The sequence below is a fragment of the Megalopta genalis genome, chromosome 1, assembly GCF_051020955.1.
Source record: "Megalopta genalis isolate 19385.01 chromosome 1, iyMegGena1_principal, whole genome shotgun sequence".
Classification (NCBI taxonomy): Eukaryota; Metazoa; Arthropoda; class Insecta; order Hymenoptera; family Halictidae; genus Megalopta; species Megalopta genalis.
This window is the reverse complement of record NC_135013.1, coordinates 41,767,378-41,787,390: the sequence shown is the minus strand read 5'-3', so window position 1 is coordinate 41,787,390 and position 20,013 is coordinate 41,767,378. Positions and strand designations below refer to the sequence as shown.

Sequence of the window (20,013 nt, the reverse complement as noted above, 5' to 3'; positions counted from 1 at the left end):
TTGTTTATTTAATATGGCGCCATGCCCGTCGCCGATCTTCCAAACACCGTGAGGTATCCTATGGAAGGGTAGAGTTTTTTTATGGAATCGTTCAATCCCTCGTTAAAAATTGGTGGCCCTGAAAAGGGCCGATTACAATTAGCGGTAATGCTGCTCGAAGTGTCTTCCTCCAACTTCGTTACACCATTCGGCACGGCTTACAACTTGTCGCTGGACTTTTTCCAATGTATCATTGGTTATCATTGCGACAGCTGCGTGCATCCTCATGACAATGTCATCGACATTGTTTACCGCTTCTTTGTACACCGCATCCTAGAAGTAGATAAAATTAATCTAAAGAAACAGTAAAAAAATGCAACAATAATTTGAAAATATTCATTTCTAAAATTACCTTTAGGTACCCCCAGAAATAAAAATCCAACGGATTCGAATCAGGTGATCGTGGGGGCCACGGCACAGGTCCGCCACGGCCGATCCACCTGTCTTGAAAGGTTTCGTCTAGATGGGCGCGAACATCTGTGGCGAAATGGGCCGGAGCACCGTCCATTTGATAAAACATGTTCTGCCGGAACTCCAAAGGAATGTCTTCCAAAAGCTCTGGCAGAACATGTTTTAAAAAAATTTTATACGCTGGACCGTCCAACCTGTTAGGAAGGATGTACGGCCCAACGATAAAATTGCCACAAATTCCGGCCCATACATTTACCGTGAAGCGAACCTGCGTATGGTGTGACCGAAGCGCACGCGGATTCTCGTCGCTCCACAAATGCAAATTATGGGCATTGAAACACCCTTCTTTTGTGAAGAGTGCTTCATCTGTCCATAAAATGTATTTGGAGAACGATGGATTTCGCGCTACTTCTCCCAGCAGCCACCTTGAATATTGAATCCGTTGATCGAAGTCGGTATCCAGTAATTCCTGCACCCGTACGAACTTGTATGGGTGCAGAGAATTGTCCTGCAGGATACGGTGTACGGTACTACGGCTGACACTAGAAAAAAAATACATACAAATGCATAAACATTTACAGATCAAGAACATTTTTTTTACATAATTAAAAATCATGGTTACTTTAATTGTGACTTACCCCAAGCGGCGACTGATTCCTCGCACACTTTCTGTGCCGTCCTCCTCTATCAGCGCCTGCACATCATTTTCTGATCGGGGGGTCCGTGCAGAGAATGCTCTACCCGCCCCCTCGTCATTTAACGATGAAATGCCGCGGGAATAGAAGCGATGTGCCAATGAACGTACGGCATATTCCGTTGGTGTACGTAAGTTCGGGAATTCTTCCCGCAATCTCCTGACTGTCGCGGCAACATTACCTTCGCACTGCGAAATTGATCTTGATGCGGAATGGCACCCAATAAGAGAACAAGGTACAGCAGAGGAAGAATACTCGGAGGAAGAAGAACTTTTGGATGAAGAGACGGACTGCGACGATCCAGTTGAATTATACAAACTATTCTTCACCGATGAGATATTGGAGATGGTCGTCGAAGAGACAAATAGATATGCAGTACAGCGCATATCCAATATAGCATCTGGCAGCAGAAGGCATCAACAAGCTTGGAAGCCTGTTACGAAACGCGAAATGAGTACTTTCATTGGTATTTTACTAATTATGGGTGTAGTGCGGTTACCGGAAATTAGACTTTACTGGTCAAAGAAGGAAATGTATGGGAATGCACGCATAAAGAAAGCAATGAAACGCGATCGGTTTATGTCGATATTGAAATATTTACATTTCACTGATAATACGACTGATAGAATCGAGGATCGATTATATAAAGTTCGAGACATTGTTGACAAAAAAACCCGGTAAAAATATAGTAATTGACGAAAGCATGGTTCCGTGGAGAGGACGCCTCAGTTTTCGGCAATATGTACCAGGCAAGCGACACAAATACGGAATAAAAATGTACAAATTGTGCCTTCCAGGAGGTTATACGTATAATATACATATTTATTCCGGGAAGGATGAAGCGAGATGTGGAAAACCACATTCTCAAGATGTCGTAATGAAATTGATAGGGAATTTATTGTTCGTGCGCCGGATATTGTTCACTGATAGTTTTTATACAAGTGTTCCCTTGGCCGAGGAACTACTCGGAAAAGATACATATATTTGTGGCACCATAAGAATGAATAAAAAATTTTTACCACCGCAGGCAAAGCAGAAACAAAAGCGAGGCGACATTATGTCGTTTCAAAATCGTAGAGGGGTGAAGTTTATGAAGTGGACTGATAAAAGGCCTGTGTGCATGCTAACCACTTCAAGCAATCACAAATGTATTCTTATTCGCGGCAAAAAAGATAAAGTGAAGCCAGACACTGTTTTTTTTTACAATGATGCAAAAAAAGGGAGTCGATCTGTCTGACCAAATGTCGTCATATTATAATTCTTTACGAAGAACAGTCAAATGGTACCGGAAACTTGTCATACAGTTGATATGCGGAACCTGTCTGGTGAATGCGTGGTACGTTCACATAAAATGGGGAAGTAAACGGATGAAAATTTTAAAATTCAGAGGAAAGATTATTGACCATTTGTTGATGGATGTTGTAAATTCCCCTAGGGGAACACAGGAGGTTGTTGTTTCTATGATTCGATCGCAGCCCATAATTCTGGAGTTTGAACCTGCGCAGAACGTTACTGCGTCTTTAGTGGCCTGCACCCCGGTCGTGTTGAACCTTGTGATGACGGCGGAGCAACTCGGCTAAGAAGGCCCCCACCACCACCCCCATACTACACATTTCGTGGCCCATGCCCCCAGCTATCTTACACCCTTGCGACGATTTGGAAAATTCATTCAATCAAGTTGTTACAACTTTTGAACCATTAGAGATATTGGAATGAAATTTTCATTACAAATAATTAAAATATCACCGTCGGGCACGATTTTTTATTTCCTACAGCCACCATGAAATTCTTGTAGAGTTTCACTCCCCGATCAAATATCCGAATATCGCGAATTGCTCCATCCCGAGTGTTGAATAATTTAAATAATGGAAATAGTATTTATGAAATATGTACTACAAAAATATAATATATATAAAGTGTAATTATTTTTATAGACAGTTGAGATATTATTTCTAATAATTATATAATTAGAAATGGAATATAGGAATAGTTTTATACATTTTCTAGAACTTGACGAATAATATTTTAAGATATTTTATGTTTGATATTTACCTTTATGTAGATTTCATTTTGTAATACTATCTTTCGAATAGCGATAAAAACATTGTTTTATTATTTTTATTATTTATATTATTTAGGGTATTATTTATTATAGGAAACATATATACAGTTTGCATTGGCGTTTTATTACTTTTTATTTACGTTGTATTAACATATACACATATAATTTATTAACGTTTCTTTTAGAGTTGGGCATTATTTAGGTAAAAAATTGTTTAAGTAACGTCTCGAATAGGAAAAGTATCTTTATTCAACGAGTATCGAATAAATAATTTTATTCCACGAGAACTTATTCTCAGTGTTGAATAAAATTTTCATTTTTTTATCTTAGAAAAACTTTTGCCAGTTCGATTGTAAACGGCGTTGTCAAGCCTCGAGTCCCGAACTTGAAAGATCCAGTGACTGACCAGCGCCATGCAATGTAAGCAGATGAAGAACCACGCATAAATGAAAATTTAAACTTTTACATTTTTCAATATATTTTCATAAGAATATTATGAATGAATTGAGTAGCATTTCTTGATGGAAATTAATCTAAACTCGAATGTAATCGAACATTTTTTATTAATACGTAATGGTATGAAAAAATTATTGTACATATTATTGAAGATACATATGTATGAAAATTGTATTGGGTCATTCGGAAAGTTGTTTCGTTTTTAAAAAAAAATTTCGTTTGGTAAGCTTGTTAAAGAAGCACGTGATTTAGCATTTTACGAATAAACGACGGGGCTTCTACGAGATAAGATTTTGAAAACACCAGTTAAAAACGTTAAAAAATTGTCTTTTATTTTCTCGTGAAAGAACGAAACAACTTTCCGAACAACCTAATAATTAAAAAATAAATAACAATATACATGTATACAAAGTTAAAAATAGATTATTGAACAAGTCAACGAATAGCCACATAATTGTTTAATAAAAGTATGTAAAATAAAATTTTGTAGCTTATAGTCCGCTTTTGCATTATTACAAATAGACATAAAGTATGTGAAATAGAGAATGACGCTTCGTTGTCTTCAGTAATACGGCGTCTATCCCAATTTGTCGTAATACACAGGGTATTTTCCGCAGAGAATACAAGTATATGATAATAAAATAATACGTAGAACGATGGCGATACTGACGGAGGTCTAGAAGTACGGAATAAAGTAGATACAACTGGGTTGACACTGAATCTAGAACTGCTTTATTGGGTTTCTGTGGCTTTTTATATACGCGATTTTTATCTTAGAGTATAGGAGTAGGAGTATATATGGGGTCATGTTCCAATAGTGACGCACCAAGCAAGAAAAGGCAGTCTTGCTTCACACCGACATGTAGTTTTATAGTTCAATTGATTTTATTAAGATTTAGTTAAAGTTATTATATGGAAGAAATCGCTTGAACGCTTCCGTAAGCATCGATAGTTTTGGTAAGAATACAACGCGACAATAATGAACTATTAAAAGTTGACATCGCTATAAATTTTACCACCTTAGATACACACTTTTCTCTGTTAAATTGTTTCATTTAGGTAGCGTCCGCTATTGCATCACAGCAGTTTCTACAGAGTCGGTAATTCAGTCCCTGTCTGATTAATTATCAGACTGTGGTAATACGATGTGCGTACTAGATACATACATCTAACAATGTGCGACTCACATTGTGCTGACGTGTAAAAATATCGGACTCAAAAGGAAGAACTGTGTGATCCAGGTGTGTATACATACAATAATATTGTATAGAAGAATTTACTAGTAGCGAAAGCTACTTTAATTTTATGTGAACCATAATCTCTCTCGGATTTTTTTTTTCAGGAAAGCAAAAACTTTACTATAACTTACTTTTATTTCACCAGTTCAAGCATATTCTTTAAAAATTGTACTTATCATTTTCAACTCTTGAATTATTTCAATTTTATGCAAATTTATAATATATATATAGATGTATGTATATATAATATATGTATATATGTATATATAATATATAGATGTATGTGAATTTGTGTGAGGGGTAGAAGGATATTTATTAGAATAAATAGACGATAAAAGATATTTAAAAAATAAAATGGATACAAAGCAGATAGAATCAACAAAAGGCGGTGGGCCAAGTGATGTAGAAAGTTTGGGGAAAAGTAAAAGCGATAGCGTACATGTTAGAAATTTTATTAATGCGAAGGAAGATGAAACAGAAGCGAAAGAGGATGTAAGAACAAAGAAGAAGGGAGAAGTAAGACTTGAAGACAAAAGAATAGAAGAAGAAGAGAAAAGAACGGTGTTAGAGGAAACGGCATCGTTGTCAAGACTAGTTGAAAAATTGAACATTACAGGTACAGTAAACAATGTACAAGAGAAAAATGATACAGAATTAGAAGAAAAAATACAAGAAGAGGAAATAATATATAAGAAAATACTCTTTTGGAATGTGGCAGGATTAAACAAAAAAATGGAAGACAAAGAGAAGAAAAATGCATTTCTCAATTATATAAAAGAATTTGATATCGTAGGGTTGTCCGAGACATGGATACGTGATTATAAATGGATTGAAATTAAAAAAAAATTGCTAGAAGGGTATCAATGGGAACATCAACATGCAACAAAGGAGGATCATGTCGCAAAAGGAAGAGCTAAAGGGGGCATTCTAATAGGTATTAAGAAAGAGTGGGAATTGAAAAGGGGGAATTTAATACCTACAGTAGAATTGATAGGTAATGGAGTGATAGAGAGTAAATTACAAATTGGAAATGATAAATGGACGATATGGACAATATATCGAGACAAAAAAGAGAAAGATTCCATGACAAAAGTAATAGAATATTTGAGAGAAAGAATAAAACCGAAATATGAAGACTTTTTTATAATGGGGGGAGATATGAATGTTAGAATAGGAGAAGAAGGCTCCATGGGTATCAAGATGGCGGAAAGATATGCAATTGTGCAAGAAAAAAGAAAATCTAAAGATAAAACGAAGGATGCCGAAGGAAAAGCCCTACTGTCATTGTGTAAGGAAAGAGGTTGGTACATATTAAATGGCAATGTTGTAGGAGACGAAGAAGGCGAGTACACCTACAGTCAACATCGAAAAATACCCTCATCATCAGAAACTGGCTCATCAGTAAATGATTATGTTATTGTAAACATTAAAGTACTCGGGAGGATTAGAAGATTCCAGGTTGGTAATAGACCGGAATCGGACCACAGGCCACTCGAAGTCGAAGTGAACATGGAAGAGGAATATTCTGAGGATTCAGAGGAATAGGACAGGAGGGCAAAAGTGATAGAATAGAAATTATGATTTCTAACTTATGCGGACGATGGTTGTAGTAGGATGTGGTTATAGTAAAGGAAATAGTAAAGGAAATGGTGAGAATAAAAAAATGATAAATGCATACTAGTGGTATATCTTCACGTGAAACGATTGATGTTGAAAATGCAAAAATCAAAGATCATGAAATTTCAGAAGAAGATAGATGAAGGGGAGAGAGATGAAGGTGAAATGAAAAGGAGAGAATGTAATCTGTTAAAGAGTTCTCGTACTTGAGTGTGATTTTGCAAAGGTGTGGGAGTTTGTCAAGACACATAAGAAAGAGAACAAACCAGCTAAATATAGTGCGACCAAGTCTTCCTGACGCGGACATCGCGAACATTCGAGTTGTCGTCAGCAAAGGAAGAGAAGAGATATCCTTGTTTTGCTAGTTACGCATTTAGAATTCTCAAGTTACGATGTATACTGAAAAGTCTGTTTCCGGGCTGGATCCACACCGACTGTGGACTGTTAATCAAGTATGGGGAATAGAGGAGAAAAATGTAGAAGTAGCTTTAAAATAAGCATGCTCCTGTTTGATGCATTAGTTTCGGCTGTGCTCATCTACGAAGCTAGATTGCGATGGTACAAAGAAAGGGTTGTGATGGAAAGAGTTCTAATAAGGTACTGAAAATAAACTTTAGGATTCAGTAGAGAAAGACACTAAAATCAAAAACCAAAAGATGGTAAAGTAGAAATGCAAAAGAAAGATAGAAATATTTTAACAGGAACGGGTGTACTGCAATAGAGGTGCAATTGAGAAGAGAAGGAGATTGGGGTGATGAAATTATAGAGAGTCTAAGAAGGAGAAATATGAAAGTACGACAAGTGCAATATAATAAGTACCTAAAAACAAAATATATAACCTAAGATATAGATATTTAAAGGCCGATTCAGTTACCAGAATATTTAAGAGTTCAATAGGTTTAATAGCAGTAGAGGGGTAAATAGAGGGTTTAATAGCATAAAGTAAGGTGTGGCTCAATAGAAAGATGGACTAAATCCTGGGAAAAAGATGAGAATAGGGAATACGTGAATACAGAAAAATTGAGAAGGAAGTGTAAGAAATATGAGTAGAAGGATGATTTTCTCCAATAAAATATGGGGAGAGACGAGTAATAGAATGAATCGAAATATTAAATGGAACATTAAAAGATAAAAAAAGAGTAATAAAGTAATACCTGCAAGGTTTTTTGCCTGTCTAAGCAAGCGCTTTTATCCTCATCCTCAATTGCTTACAATTAGCAAACTGCGGGCTAAACAAAGTGAAGAAGTTTAGTTATTACTATAATATTCTTCTATTCTTTTTAGTTAGCCATGTATAATTTATAGTTTACATCTGTGTTAACGGAAGTTAAAATATGTAGATAGATAGCGATATATCTATTATAATTTATAAGGCAAGAAAAATAAGTGATAGGAAGCTGTCAGTGTGGCTACATGAATGATTAAGTAATTATTGTAAACCAAAGAAAAATAAACTGTCTAATTGTTGCATCCATTATATAGCGGAAGATAGAAATTAATTCCAGCTAATCCTACTCTATAACGATACGTTTCATAATTCTAAAAAAAATCAGTGCATCAAATTTGGGCAATATAAAACCAATTTTGCAAACTGAAGTGAACATTCAATTCACAATTACTGTATTAACATACGTACCAACCACCAAAATAATTTCAAAGGAAGGATTTTAAAGTCCATATGTAATTTTTTAAGATGTATGTATCCGGTTTAAAATTAATGGCACTCTGTTCTTCCCAGTTGAAACGATTAATGGGATACCTTAAGGATCTGTACTTAGCGTAACTCTATTCCTTATAGCAATCAATGTATAACGAAATTAATAGACAATCCGATTAAATGTGGTTTCTTCGCAGACGATTTTTCGTTAATACTGAGTGATAAAAACTTAGAGATTACTCAAAATATACTACAATTAACTCTTGATAAACTACACTTATGGTCATTAAAAACAGGATTTAAATTTTCTCCCGATAAATCAGAAACCATAGGTTTTAATAATAAATATAAGAATACTAATAAAATCCAGCAACAACAAAAATATTAATCAAGTAGATAAAATAAAAATACTAGGTTTAATCTTTGATAAAAAAATGACTTGGAAATTTGACACCATGAAACTTAGGGAAAACTGTACAAAAAGTTTAAATTTACTTAAATTTCTTGCGGCAAAAAACTGGAAATCAGATTACAGTATATTACTAAATACCTATAAATCAGTAATATGTACTACTTAAAATAGACTATGCCTCAATAATCTATGAAACAGGCGAAACAGCTCAATTTCTAGACACTATTCAAAATGCCGGGCTGAGGATAGCGTTGGGAGCATACCACATGTCCTCAATAACAAGCAGAAGGAAATTTACTACCCTTAGAACACCGAAGGAAGAACCTGACATGTAACTATTATATATGTATATTTAAATTAGCAACTAACCCTGATAATCCAACTCACAAAATTATTTTTAATAAATACGTCAAATACGATCTCTACGTAGAGATCGAACCACAAACAGCTCCAACAAGGTAGTTAGCCATACATTTATTAAAGTAAATGACGACAAAACTGTAACTGTTATTAATAACAGAAAAATCAAGTATAAATTCCTCATTACACTTTAAATGAAATCCTGTAGTATCTATATTGTTCTTTTCGCAATAAAAAACTTAAAAATTGAAAAAGAAAACTTCTATATAATTTCTGTTGACGATTCCAACATAATCAAGAAAATAAAAAATCTCTTCAACTCTAACAATCTAATCAGTGATTTTCAAAATGAGTTATACAGATGTTGGATTCCGGGTCGGTGGAATGAGTTCAACACGTTTTATGCAAAATCTTCGAGATCTATTTAACTATCGACGGTACAAATGCGTCTCGTACTCGCTATCGTCCAGTGTTGGAGTAAGAAAAAGGTCTGTGGATTCTTAGAATGTGGGTGTATATATAGTGGGAATTTTGGCTGCGACATGGAGGGGAGGGTGGATGACGTAGAGGCAAATGCGAAATGCCGACGTCCGGAAAAGTGACGCGACAAGGGCTGGGATGTTTAAGGGTCAGTTTGGTTTGATGAGTAATTTGTTGTGATGTTCTTACTGACTAATCGGGATGAGTGTTGGAGTTAGAGATAGACGGGTTGGTATCTAACACAGACACCAAAACTCTCCGCGAAAGTAAACACGACAGTATTGAAATTTCAGGAAATAATAACGAAATAAATGTAGACCTAAAGCACATTGAAATCTCATTTGAGGATGCTCAGAAATTTTTAACAAAAAATATTTGACATAAGTGGAACCAAGAATGGATACATTCAAACCCCTCTCTCCTACATAAACGCAGAGAAAGTATATTCTCTATAACAACCCCGCAGTATATTTAACAAGAAGGAAGTAAATTGTATTATCTCAACTAAGAATTGGGCATACTAAAGTAACACACCAGTACATACTCTCTAAAACAGACAAAACAATTTGTAACAACTGTAACACTGAGCTTACAGTTAAGCACATCCTAATTGAATGTCCAGTGCACAACAATATCAGAAAAAAAGTAAAAATGCCCAATACCATCAAAGAATGTTTGGACAACTACAAACAAACAGCAAAAGTTATGTCATAAGAAACCAAATTGTTTAGCAAAATTATACAGTAACATATTAGAATTATGGCTTGGATTATTTCTTAAACGAATATGGTATTAATTATTTTCCTTAAAACTTTTATTTTTACTTTTGTCTGAGAGGAGGTGTATGTACGAAATGACTGAGCGACCAAATTCAACTAAGAGATCGGCGACTGAAAATCGCCTGCTTATACATATACCCTCGGCTCGAAAATCGAGTTCCGGCTCGGTGTGGATTTTAAGCCGCTCAAATAATCGAGTAATGTCGAGATATTGCTACGGCCCTTTATTTATTGATTTTCTTGTGGCCCTTTAATTTATTGATTTTCTCGCTATGCTAAAGTTCGATGGTGTTGGTGAACACGTGTGCTGCGGCACGCGCCACGGCTCCTTTGACTCGAATTCCGGGAAGACAACTCATAATGCAATGACATAACTTTTTTTAATTTTAACATTTTAACATTGATTTTTTTTAAACATATTGCTGATAGTTTTCTGATTAAAATGAGACCAAACACGATATAGTTTGGACAGATATTTCTGTTGACAAAATTAAAGACAATAGACGTTGCACGTAATTTACTGCCAAGATGCACGTGGTGTGTGGTGGAAAAGAGTTTAGGCAAAGTTGTTGATTTTACTGATGCTGTAACAAATAATGTAAAAAAGAATTAATTTGTAAATAATTCATATTCAAATTGGCTAAATGTCGTGTTCTTTATCGATGTACGACATCTTAAAATTCCAGGGTTGATAGAAAATGTACAGAAAATGTACATTTCAACATGTCGCTTCTCCCGTCCCAGCAAATTTCAAACATGGTACTCTTCATTCTCGGCCGTCTTCGTCGTCATCTGTCTCCCATCCTTGTAAAGCTTCCTATTCCCGGTGTCTAACGTAGGCTCGAATAGCGTAACTTTGGTGATATTTTCTTTCGAAAAACATATGTACATACCTTCTTTGACCTTGCCTTTAATATTTCATATGTTAAAAATCGGTTTTTGTAATGCTTTTTTCACAAATAATATAAGTTACTTATTACGTATAATGAATAAGAATGGTCTAAAGCATACTGTGTTTGGTATCATTTTAATTGGAAAAATGTGACTAATATATTAAAAACATTTTCATGTATAAAAAATTAAAAATAAAAAAGTTAAATCATCGTTTTTATTTTATTATTACAATGTTGTATACCGGCTGCCACCGATGCTGACCGCTGCCTTACATACATAGTATGTATACAACATAGTTTCGCTCGACTTGAGTTTCGTTCTATCTCTCTCCCTCTCACGAGGTGTCGGCAACAATAAAGGCGAGCCGCGAGGCTCGAAGAAATCGATTCCTACGTACTATTCTCGACACTTTAGAATTCGGTCCCGGCGACAGATAGGGAGATTTTACTGTATTCCGACAACCTTAGTACATACGGATTATACATATGTATAATTATTATCCATGTTCATGTTGAATTAATTTTTTTAACTGTTTTCCACATGTATTACTATTATCAATTGCTTTGGAATAGGTAAATAGGGTTCATTTGTAAAATGAACGAAGACAGAGTTGTGAACGTGATATGGTGGACATCGATCCCCGCATATTTACTTGAGCATATTTACCCCGCATACTTACTTCTCATCTAAATGAGAATTTTATGCTTCACACTCGTAGTGGAAATGAACAATATAAGATATTCGCTTCTTGCTATTGTGCCTAAATTCGTGAACTATCGGTAACGCTCGACGTGACATCGGGTCCAGCTCTCAATTTGACCTAGCCAGAGTTGATCGTCGCGCTGTAGTCGTACGAACGGTCACTAGACGAAGCTAATTAGTAATATTTTCGATCGCTAGGTGGCACGAGTATATTTTTCTGTGGCTATAGGTAGATATTTTTTTTATTCGACGAAAATTCATCCGCCGAATAAAATACTTTTTTTATTTGAACGTTCGAATAACGAATAAAATTTTTTTTATCTTTTATTCGTTATTCGAAATTTTTATTTAGATAAAGATTGTACCCAACTCTGCCCTCAGCTTGTTGAGAGCGATTATTTGAACCTTTTTATAGTTGCCGATTATCGATAACTATAAAAACGAGCCGCAAGGCTCAAATAATCGTTTCTCCTCTTCATAAATTGTCCATTTGTGTTTACGAGTTATTAACGAAAAACACTGACCAATGAGAACCGAGATCAGTTAACGCGAGGCGATCGAGCCAACGAGTGGAACTGGGCTTCGTTCGCTCGTTGGCTCGGCCGCCTTGCGCCAGTCGAGCTCGCCTCTTATTAGTCAGTGTTTTTCGTTAATAAGTTGTAAATAAAGCCGCGGATTGCATTTTCGCTAAGAAAAAAGTTATTTCAAGTGATATAAAACGAGATCGATCAAAAATAAAAAATAATTTCAAAATGTCGAACTTCTTGAAACATATTGTTAAACAATAGAGGTATAAAACTGGTAACAAAAATTTAAAGAAAATATTTTTTACAACTTTTTTATCTAAGTTTATAAGACGTTCAAATACTTATGTGGCGTGCAAATTCGATGTTTTTTATATTTTTTTAATTATATAAGTAACGATAAATCGAAAGTTTTTTATATTTTGACATTCATATACTCTACTTTAATATACCGTAAAGGATCTTTTTTCTTCAATGTATATTTATTTAAATATATGACGTAGAAGTCAAAGTTATACTAGCGTTCGAATACTTTCGTGACTCACTGTACACGTATGTATAATGAATCGAATGACAGACGACGATCTACCTAGAGATCGAGACGCCATGGCGCATGAATTTGTTCACTTACTCACTCGCTCACTGTCTCTATCTCTAGGTGCCGTTTCTAGGATTCTAACAAATAATACCAGTTATACTCATCTCATTCAGTTTTATTATTTCGTGATAAAAAGTCACGCCAGAATACTTATTTACATTGTTTGTTCGTTATTTATACTTGCAATCTTTTTTCCGAACGAATTCACAATAAAATGAATATTTTTCGTTAAGTATTTTTCTTTTATTATTTATGCATTTAAAAATTAATAATCTCACTTCTATATTCCTAAAACCACGTTTTTCGTACCTTTTAATTTGTGATTCATTTTTACATTCTAATATGCTGATATTATACCGGAATTATACTGATATTATACCGAAATACGTCTATACTAATACATATAACGTCAATGTGGTGATTTCATAACGGTATCCGCAGCATTCGGTTTCTTTAAAAGTAGTAGAATAACTACTGAAAAATACCAGTATTTTACTGGTATTTGTAATACCGTTTTAGTCTTTGGTATTGAGAGTCCCATCCTTAAAACACATGAACTGCTCTAAACCCTAGACAGAAAGATGCTGTGGCAGAAAAGCCCATAAGATGCAGATTCAATGTATGTACAGATTCTAAGTCTGTGGTCGATGTAGGTTTTAATCTATGTTAAAATTGATATTGGGCCTGACAAAGGCAGCACTATACTGGAGGCACTGAAATCCCGGGCGTGACATTCTCAGTTTCTCTGATTTGAATATGCAGTTGTATACGATGAACTGTATAAGTTAAAAAACAGTTTATCATCTAGAAATACTACATTTTTGCATAATATGAAAAAATTGGTTCATTAATTTGTTCTTAAATCTATTGTTACATATTATTTTCTTAATGGAAAATCTAAGCGCATATATTTAAATACCCGGCTTTACAGTTATTGGCATGTTACGCAGAAGCACATGCTACGTTTGTTGCTTCTGCTAATGAGTACAGATTAAGTTAAATGCGCAAGCGCAGAAAGAAATTTACAACATGGCGGAACGCAGGAAAAGCAGAAAGCGCAAAGATGTAAGCATCACATACGGCAGTAATTATCGTAATACTATTTAACTGTATAAGTGTGTTATTTTATTCACTTAGCATATAAATATAGCTGTCGTTTTTATGTTAGACTAATTTTACTTTATTTAGCGAAAATGTGTGTCATGATTAAGAACTGTTTCAATGGAGTCCGATGACGTAGCAAACCCATCAGTCATTCTTTCTATTCAAAGTTTTGAAATTGGTTTTAATTATACTCATAATTTCATGTTTTATAAATTACTTTACACTCGTACTTACGAAAGATTAATCGTTATATAAATTGTATTCCTTATAAGGAAGATATAGAGTAGTTTCACTAATGTTTTGGGTCACCATCTGTATCACCTGAATTCTTAGTATGCCGTTTTTTTTTTAACAATACGCGTCAAATCACGTGTTTTACTTAATACATGTTTATTACAATGTAAAATCATATTTCATTAGCAATTTATGTTCACTTCTTAGAATTAATAAGTTAAATATTTGAATTTGTTGAAGTTTCATATGAAATGTTTTTCTTGTTTATTATAGGAAGTGGCACACATAGACCATGAAGTTGTTGAAGATAAACCATCTAAGGACGAGTATCTTGTAGCTAAATGGATCCGTAACAATGTACCGTCAAAAAAAACAAAATTTGATAGAATTCACAATGTTGAATATTTTACTGGCAGTCGTGCAGTGGATGCACTGTTGAAGAATTCACCATGGAGCAAATTCAAATTTGAAACACGTGAACAGGTTACAAAATTTCTTGATTTGATGCTAAGACATAAATTTTTTCATAGAGCAAAGAAGGTAGTAATCACCGAAGAAGAATTATGTAAAATACGTGGAATAAAGAAAAAAGTTAAAGATATTAAAAAGGAGAAGAAACCTAATGAAAAGGAAAAGGAATATTCTAAAGACGCCAAAGATGCAACAGATGGAAAAGATGGTGAAGATAAAGTTGAGGAGAAAAAGAAAAAACCAAAAGTGAGTTAGGATAAGCAAGATGAATGTTTTCATTATTTGCAAAAGAAATTAAATATTATTCCATATGGAACATGATAGAGTAGAAAATAATTGACAACATTATTGGTTAATTTAGGTACGACTGGAAATGCATATGGAACAATATTTTGTTGACTGTAATGATGCTTATGTTTGGATATATGAACCAATACCAGTGTATTACTGGTTTTTTGGAACTCTCGTAGTGTTAGGTGCAATTGGTCTGTGTCTATTCCCATTGTGGCCATCAACAATTCGCCTTGGTGTATATTACATGAGCGTTGCAGGAGCAGCATTCCTTTTATTTCTTATGACACTAGCAACCATTAGATTGATTGTGTTTTGTCTTCTGTGGGTTCCAACACTTGGCAGATGTCATCTTTGGCTTGTACCAAATTTGACAGCAGATGTTGGATTCTTTGCCTCATTCTGGCCACTTTACCAAGTTTGTATTATTTTTGATTTCATCCTGCTTGTATGGAAACAAGTATACATAAGATTATTTTCAGTATGACTACTATGGCTCGACATCAAAAACGGATAAAAAGCTTAATAAAAAGAAAAAGAAAAAAGAGAAAGATGCTGATTCTGATGATGGAGCATTACTGCAATCGTGTGTAGAAATTTTTCACCAAACCTAGTCATTCTATGAAAGTACCATGATAACAGTTTAATAACATTTTTGTTTTTTCACAGAGATGAACAATCTAGTACACAAGAATTACACACAGAATATACTCAAATTGAAGAAACGTCACCTAGTGAAGAGACATCATCTAGTGAAGAGAAGAAGTTGCCTTCATCTGAGCTGGCAGAAGGTGAAGAAGGTAGTGAAAGCTCAGGAAGTGAAAAATCTAATACAGGCCAGGATTTTGTGATGGTTTAAAACAGAAACTTTTGGTAATAAATAGTTATCCTTTATTTAATACAAATGCTGTGTCAATTAATGGTTAATTTTTGCTATTTTTATTAAATAATTCAGGGATTGTAACATACAAGTTAACATTTGTGTTAACTTCTGAAGATATGAATCGTTTATTACATTTAATATTAAGTATAGCAAGGAACAAAAATGTGGTTCACCAATTTAGCAAATTCAATCTGCTTCTTGCTTAGATGAATATATTTACATTTTTTGTATCTAGAAAGTGAACCAGAAGATCTAGATATATTTTACAGAAGGAAAATTTTTGTAACTATGCTATAAGAATCCATCTTCGAGATTCCAATATAAATATGTATGCTTATTTAAATCATGATTAATCAATATTCATTTAGGTACATATTTACATGTTATTCATAAGGATTATTGTGTCAAAACGTATACTTACGTTAATATAGGTGCCTGAAACCTTCCTGCATCAATTGCGAGCTGTTTTTAACAATTGATATTGTATGATACAGTATTTTACTATAACAAAATATTAAATTTCAGTGACATGATTTCCTCAGGTGTTGTAAGTGTACAGAAATCTGGTGAATAGAATACAAACTTTACGAACAAGACTACAATTATTTCTACTAACTATTATTACACCTATAAGTTCCTTATTAACACGATTAAGATTTCAAAAATCTAATTGCATACATTGTAATTATTTTGATGTACAAATTTCAACGGTATCATTTATGATTGATATCATTACTATATTTCAACATTGCTATTGGTACCGTATTACTACCAAAAATCATTTTTATCATTTTAATAGCATGGACCTTAATTTCACCTTTATCATAAATATTTAGTCTTTTATTGTTTAAAAAATATATATTTTTGTTAAATAAATATGATACAGAATATTTTAAAATATACTGTTTATCATCTTCGATGTACGACATAGATTAGAAGTAATTTTCATGTATGTTAATGACCAAGGATATGCCGAACAGTAATATTTTAACAAAGTTACGATGTGTATGCTTTTTTAACTTCTAATACTGATACAATATATAGTTACGATTTATTCGTTATCACTTTTTATATTATCAGTGTAGCAATTAAATCGATTATCATTTTGTAATACATAAGTTCAGTTTTCTATATTTTCATGTTCAATCGCAGAATTAAAATTATTTCGATTTAAACCAGTGTAAGCGTAGTTCGTAATGCTTGTACATACTTCGCACTTAAAACCCACGGCGATTTGAATCCTTTTCTTAAAGACTCATCGATAATGATTATCGCTATAATTGTTTATTTCTTTGTCAAAATTTGTGAACCTGGTATAACAACAAATTATTCCTTGCAGACTTTATATTTTCTGCGAAACATAGATTACTGTTATAAGGGGTGAAATGTGTAAAAAAGATTTTCACAGTTTCCGAAGATATATTTATCAGATTCGGGGAAAAATGGACCTGACGGAAATTCCATGTCAGTACTAGAATTGTGTCCATCGCCTTGAACAGGACAGGTATATACCGTTGCACCCTCTTTTTACAAAAAGTATGCTGAGGGCATAATAGAATGGAGATTGCGGTGCTTTCAAGGATAGAGGGTGATGCTCGGAGTACCTAACGCGTTTAGAATTGCATTACTCATTGACTAAGGTTACAATGGAACGATTGGTAGTAATACTTTCACAAAAATTTTAAGCAACGTATAGAACTTGCAATTAATATTTCTACAATAATGGCCGAATTTCTATGTATTTTCTACATACATATATCAAAGTTTGATTTGAATTATAAATTATGAATGGCATTTTGAATTGAAATATTTTCTGCGGATATATAACCCTTGAGAAGATATATATGTATATAACTCCTCAAGGGTTCTTTTACATAGCTAGTATATAAATTTTCTAATTGATGATTAATAAATATATTTTAAATCAATTAGTATATTTAGTGATTTTAATTGGTCAACTTACTTGCAGAATTACATTAAAAAAAACAAATGCTGTCGATTTTGTATTTCGAAATCATCTGGAAATTAGTATAATAAAAAGTTATAAGTACTATAAGGAAATGGTTGCTTCTTATAGCGAGATAAATCTTTTGTGATCCTGTATAGTATGCATGCAGCTTTTGTAACACGCTACACACTCTAATAGCGATGCATTATCGTAAAGGTATGACATTTTACAACATAATCTCTTAACATTCATAATGGTGATAACCATACGAATCTCACGATACATACTTCCTCGTGCGACAATCTTGATTCGAGTTTGCTGTTAATATGGGTGAGTTCAGTTACAAGTAAACGGGGGAAAAACAACTATTTTATTACGTTTACTGCCGCCTTCCGTGGCCGCGAAGATCGTTGATCCTGTTCTTTAAATCTTCTCCAGGAAACTCGTTTCAATTTATCGTTTTGCCGTGAATTAATTATATTACGTCATATGCTGGCAAATTCTTTTGGAATGTCGCTGAACCGGCAATGGTTTCTCTGTTGCTAGGAAGTGTCCTATGTATTACATGAATACGTGCATGAGAAGGCGTGAATATGCATACGTAAACACTTGAATATGTAGACATATACATATATGTGAATAAGTAGAAACATATGTATACACGAATAAGTAGACATAAATACGCGAGTATGTGAATACATATACTTAACTGCGCATACCTGAATACATGAGTTCCGTCACAGTTGAACACGAACGAGAATCCATCAAAGTAAAATTTATTATTAATCCTCAGAATTGCGATTATCGGGACATTTTGACCTAGTGTATTTAAATCGTCACCAAATTACATAATTTTCGGCAGTTAAATAAAATAAATTATTGTTGGACGAAGAAAAAGAGGATCGGTCTTCTTGTAATAGATACTTTGAAAATTATGTTTTGAAAAATTGACGAATAAAGCTGAGAATGATCGCAGATATCGTCCATTATAATTTTATTTCAATCCATTCTTTTACATTAAAATAATCGAATACAAATATATGTATATAGAGTGTTCCAAACTACCGGTCCATCCCTATTAAAATGGTAGGGAGTGATTTTTATCGAAAATTAAAAAAATTTGGATGAAATTGACATGTCGAGGCTCAAGAATCAACTAAAATCGTTATGGTAGGCCTGATAAATAAACATGAATCGAATATTTGGCGAAATCGGTATCTTAATCGTTTCGTGATTGATACATGCATTTTCGAAAAAAATGTTTGAGACAAAACTTTTATATTTTTTCGCGTGCAATCCGTCTATGCAATAAAAATACGAAGTTCCATTAAAAAAGCTAGTTCCGGTCAGTACTAGAAATTGCAACTATGTACCACCATTCGATGTGCGTACTCGAATTGGTTATCAACATTTTTTAATAAAGGTGAACGGGTGGTTTGGGACACTCTGTATATAAGAAACGATAGAAAGCTATATTATTATTGTTTTCTCTTTTATTTCTTTATATTGTTTTAACTTGTAAAATCGTCAATCACATGTGACAATGGTCCGCCGTCCGAGGATTAATTAATCGGACAGGAAATTGGAATTCGACTCTTTTTGATTGCACATACAAAAATAAGATCGGACAGTCGAAAATGTGAATAAAATAAAAAATAACTAAGCGTGAATGTACGATTAAAATGATTGAATTGCTAAGTAGGAAATACGGATTAGCTTCTCACGCACCCACAACTTTATCTGACAGTTCCGTTCGATTTTCCCATCTATCTAACCAATGAATTTTAACGATACCTTTATTAGTATAAATTATATTGCTTTGGCATGAACACGCTTGCCGTAAATATGCTTTCTATAAATACGCTCGCCATGAATATTCATTAGATCGGTATCATTTATCTTCGTGTGTCTTTGGATGAGCATTCTAGATCGAAGGACTATCTGGTTAAGATGTTAATCAGGTTCGGCGGAAGCGGTCGCTACGATTAGAAGTTTTATTTTATTTGATAAACGGGTAAAACCCTTTGGAGAAAGCATTACAGAGTCATTCTTAGGTAGATACAGCACAAAGCAATTGCCGTTTAAAATGATTAAGTGGTCAGACAATATCAAACTCTTCACATTGGTATTCACCGTTGGTTTTCTTGTCGAAGTATTC

At 33.9% G+C, this 20,013-nt stretch overlaps 2 protein-coding genes across 3 annotated transcripts; both read left to right on the top strand.

Annotated features, from left to right (window-relative positions):
* The first annotated feature begins 4,483 nt into the window (after nucleotides 1-4,483).
* On the top strand, nucleotides 4,484-7,995 carry LOC117218718 (uncharacterized). Of its 2 annotated transcripts, none has more exons than XM_076527956.1 (3): nucleotides 4,484-4,620; nucleotides 4,723-4,904; nucleotides 5,006-7,995. In XM_076527956.1, exon 3 carries the CDS (start codon nucleotides 5,256-5,258, stop codon nucleotides 6,444-6,446), a length of 1,191 nt encoding a protein of 396 aa, XP_076384071.1. In that variant the 5' UTR covers nucleotides 4,484-4,620; nucleotides 4,723-4,904; nucleotides 5,006-5,255; the 3' UTR covers nucleotides 6,447-7,995. The 2 variants fall into 2 exon arrangements, with proteins under 2 accessions (XP_076384071.1, XP_076384075.1); XM_076527960.1 differs by having other exon boundaries at nucleotides 4,501-4,620; nucleotides 4,727-4,904.
* Nucleotides 7,996-13,836: 5,841 nt separating this feature from the next.
* Trp1 (translocation protein 1) lies at nucleotides 13,837-16,503 on the top strand. Its single transcript, XM_033467290.2, has 5 exons — nucleotides 13,837-13,989; nucleotides 14,536-14,979; nucleotides 15,095-15,442; nucleotides 15,507-15,610; nucleotides 15,694-16,503. The coding sequence occupies exons 1-5, from the start codon at nucleotides 13,954-13,956 to the stop codon at nucleotides 15,881-15,883; spliced, it is 1,122 nt and encodes a 373-aa protein (XP_033323181.1). The 5' UTR covers nucleotides 13,837-13,953; the 3' UTR covers nucleotides 15,884-16,503.
* The last annotated feature ends 3,510 nt before the right edge of the window (nucleotides 16,504-20,013 follow it).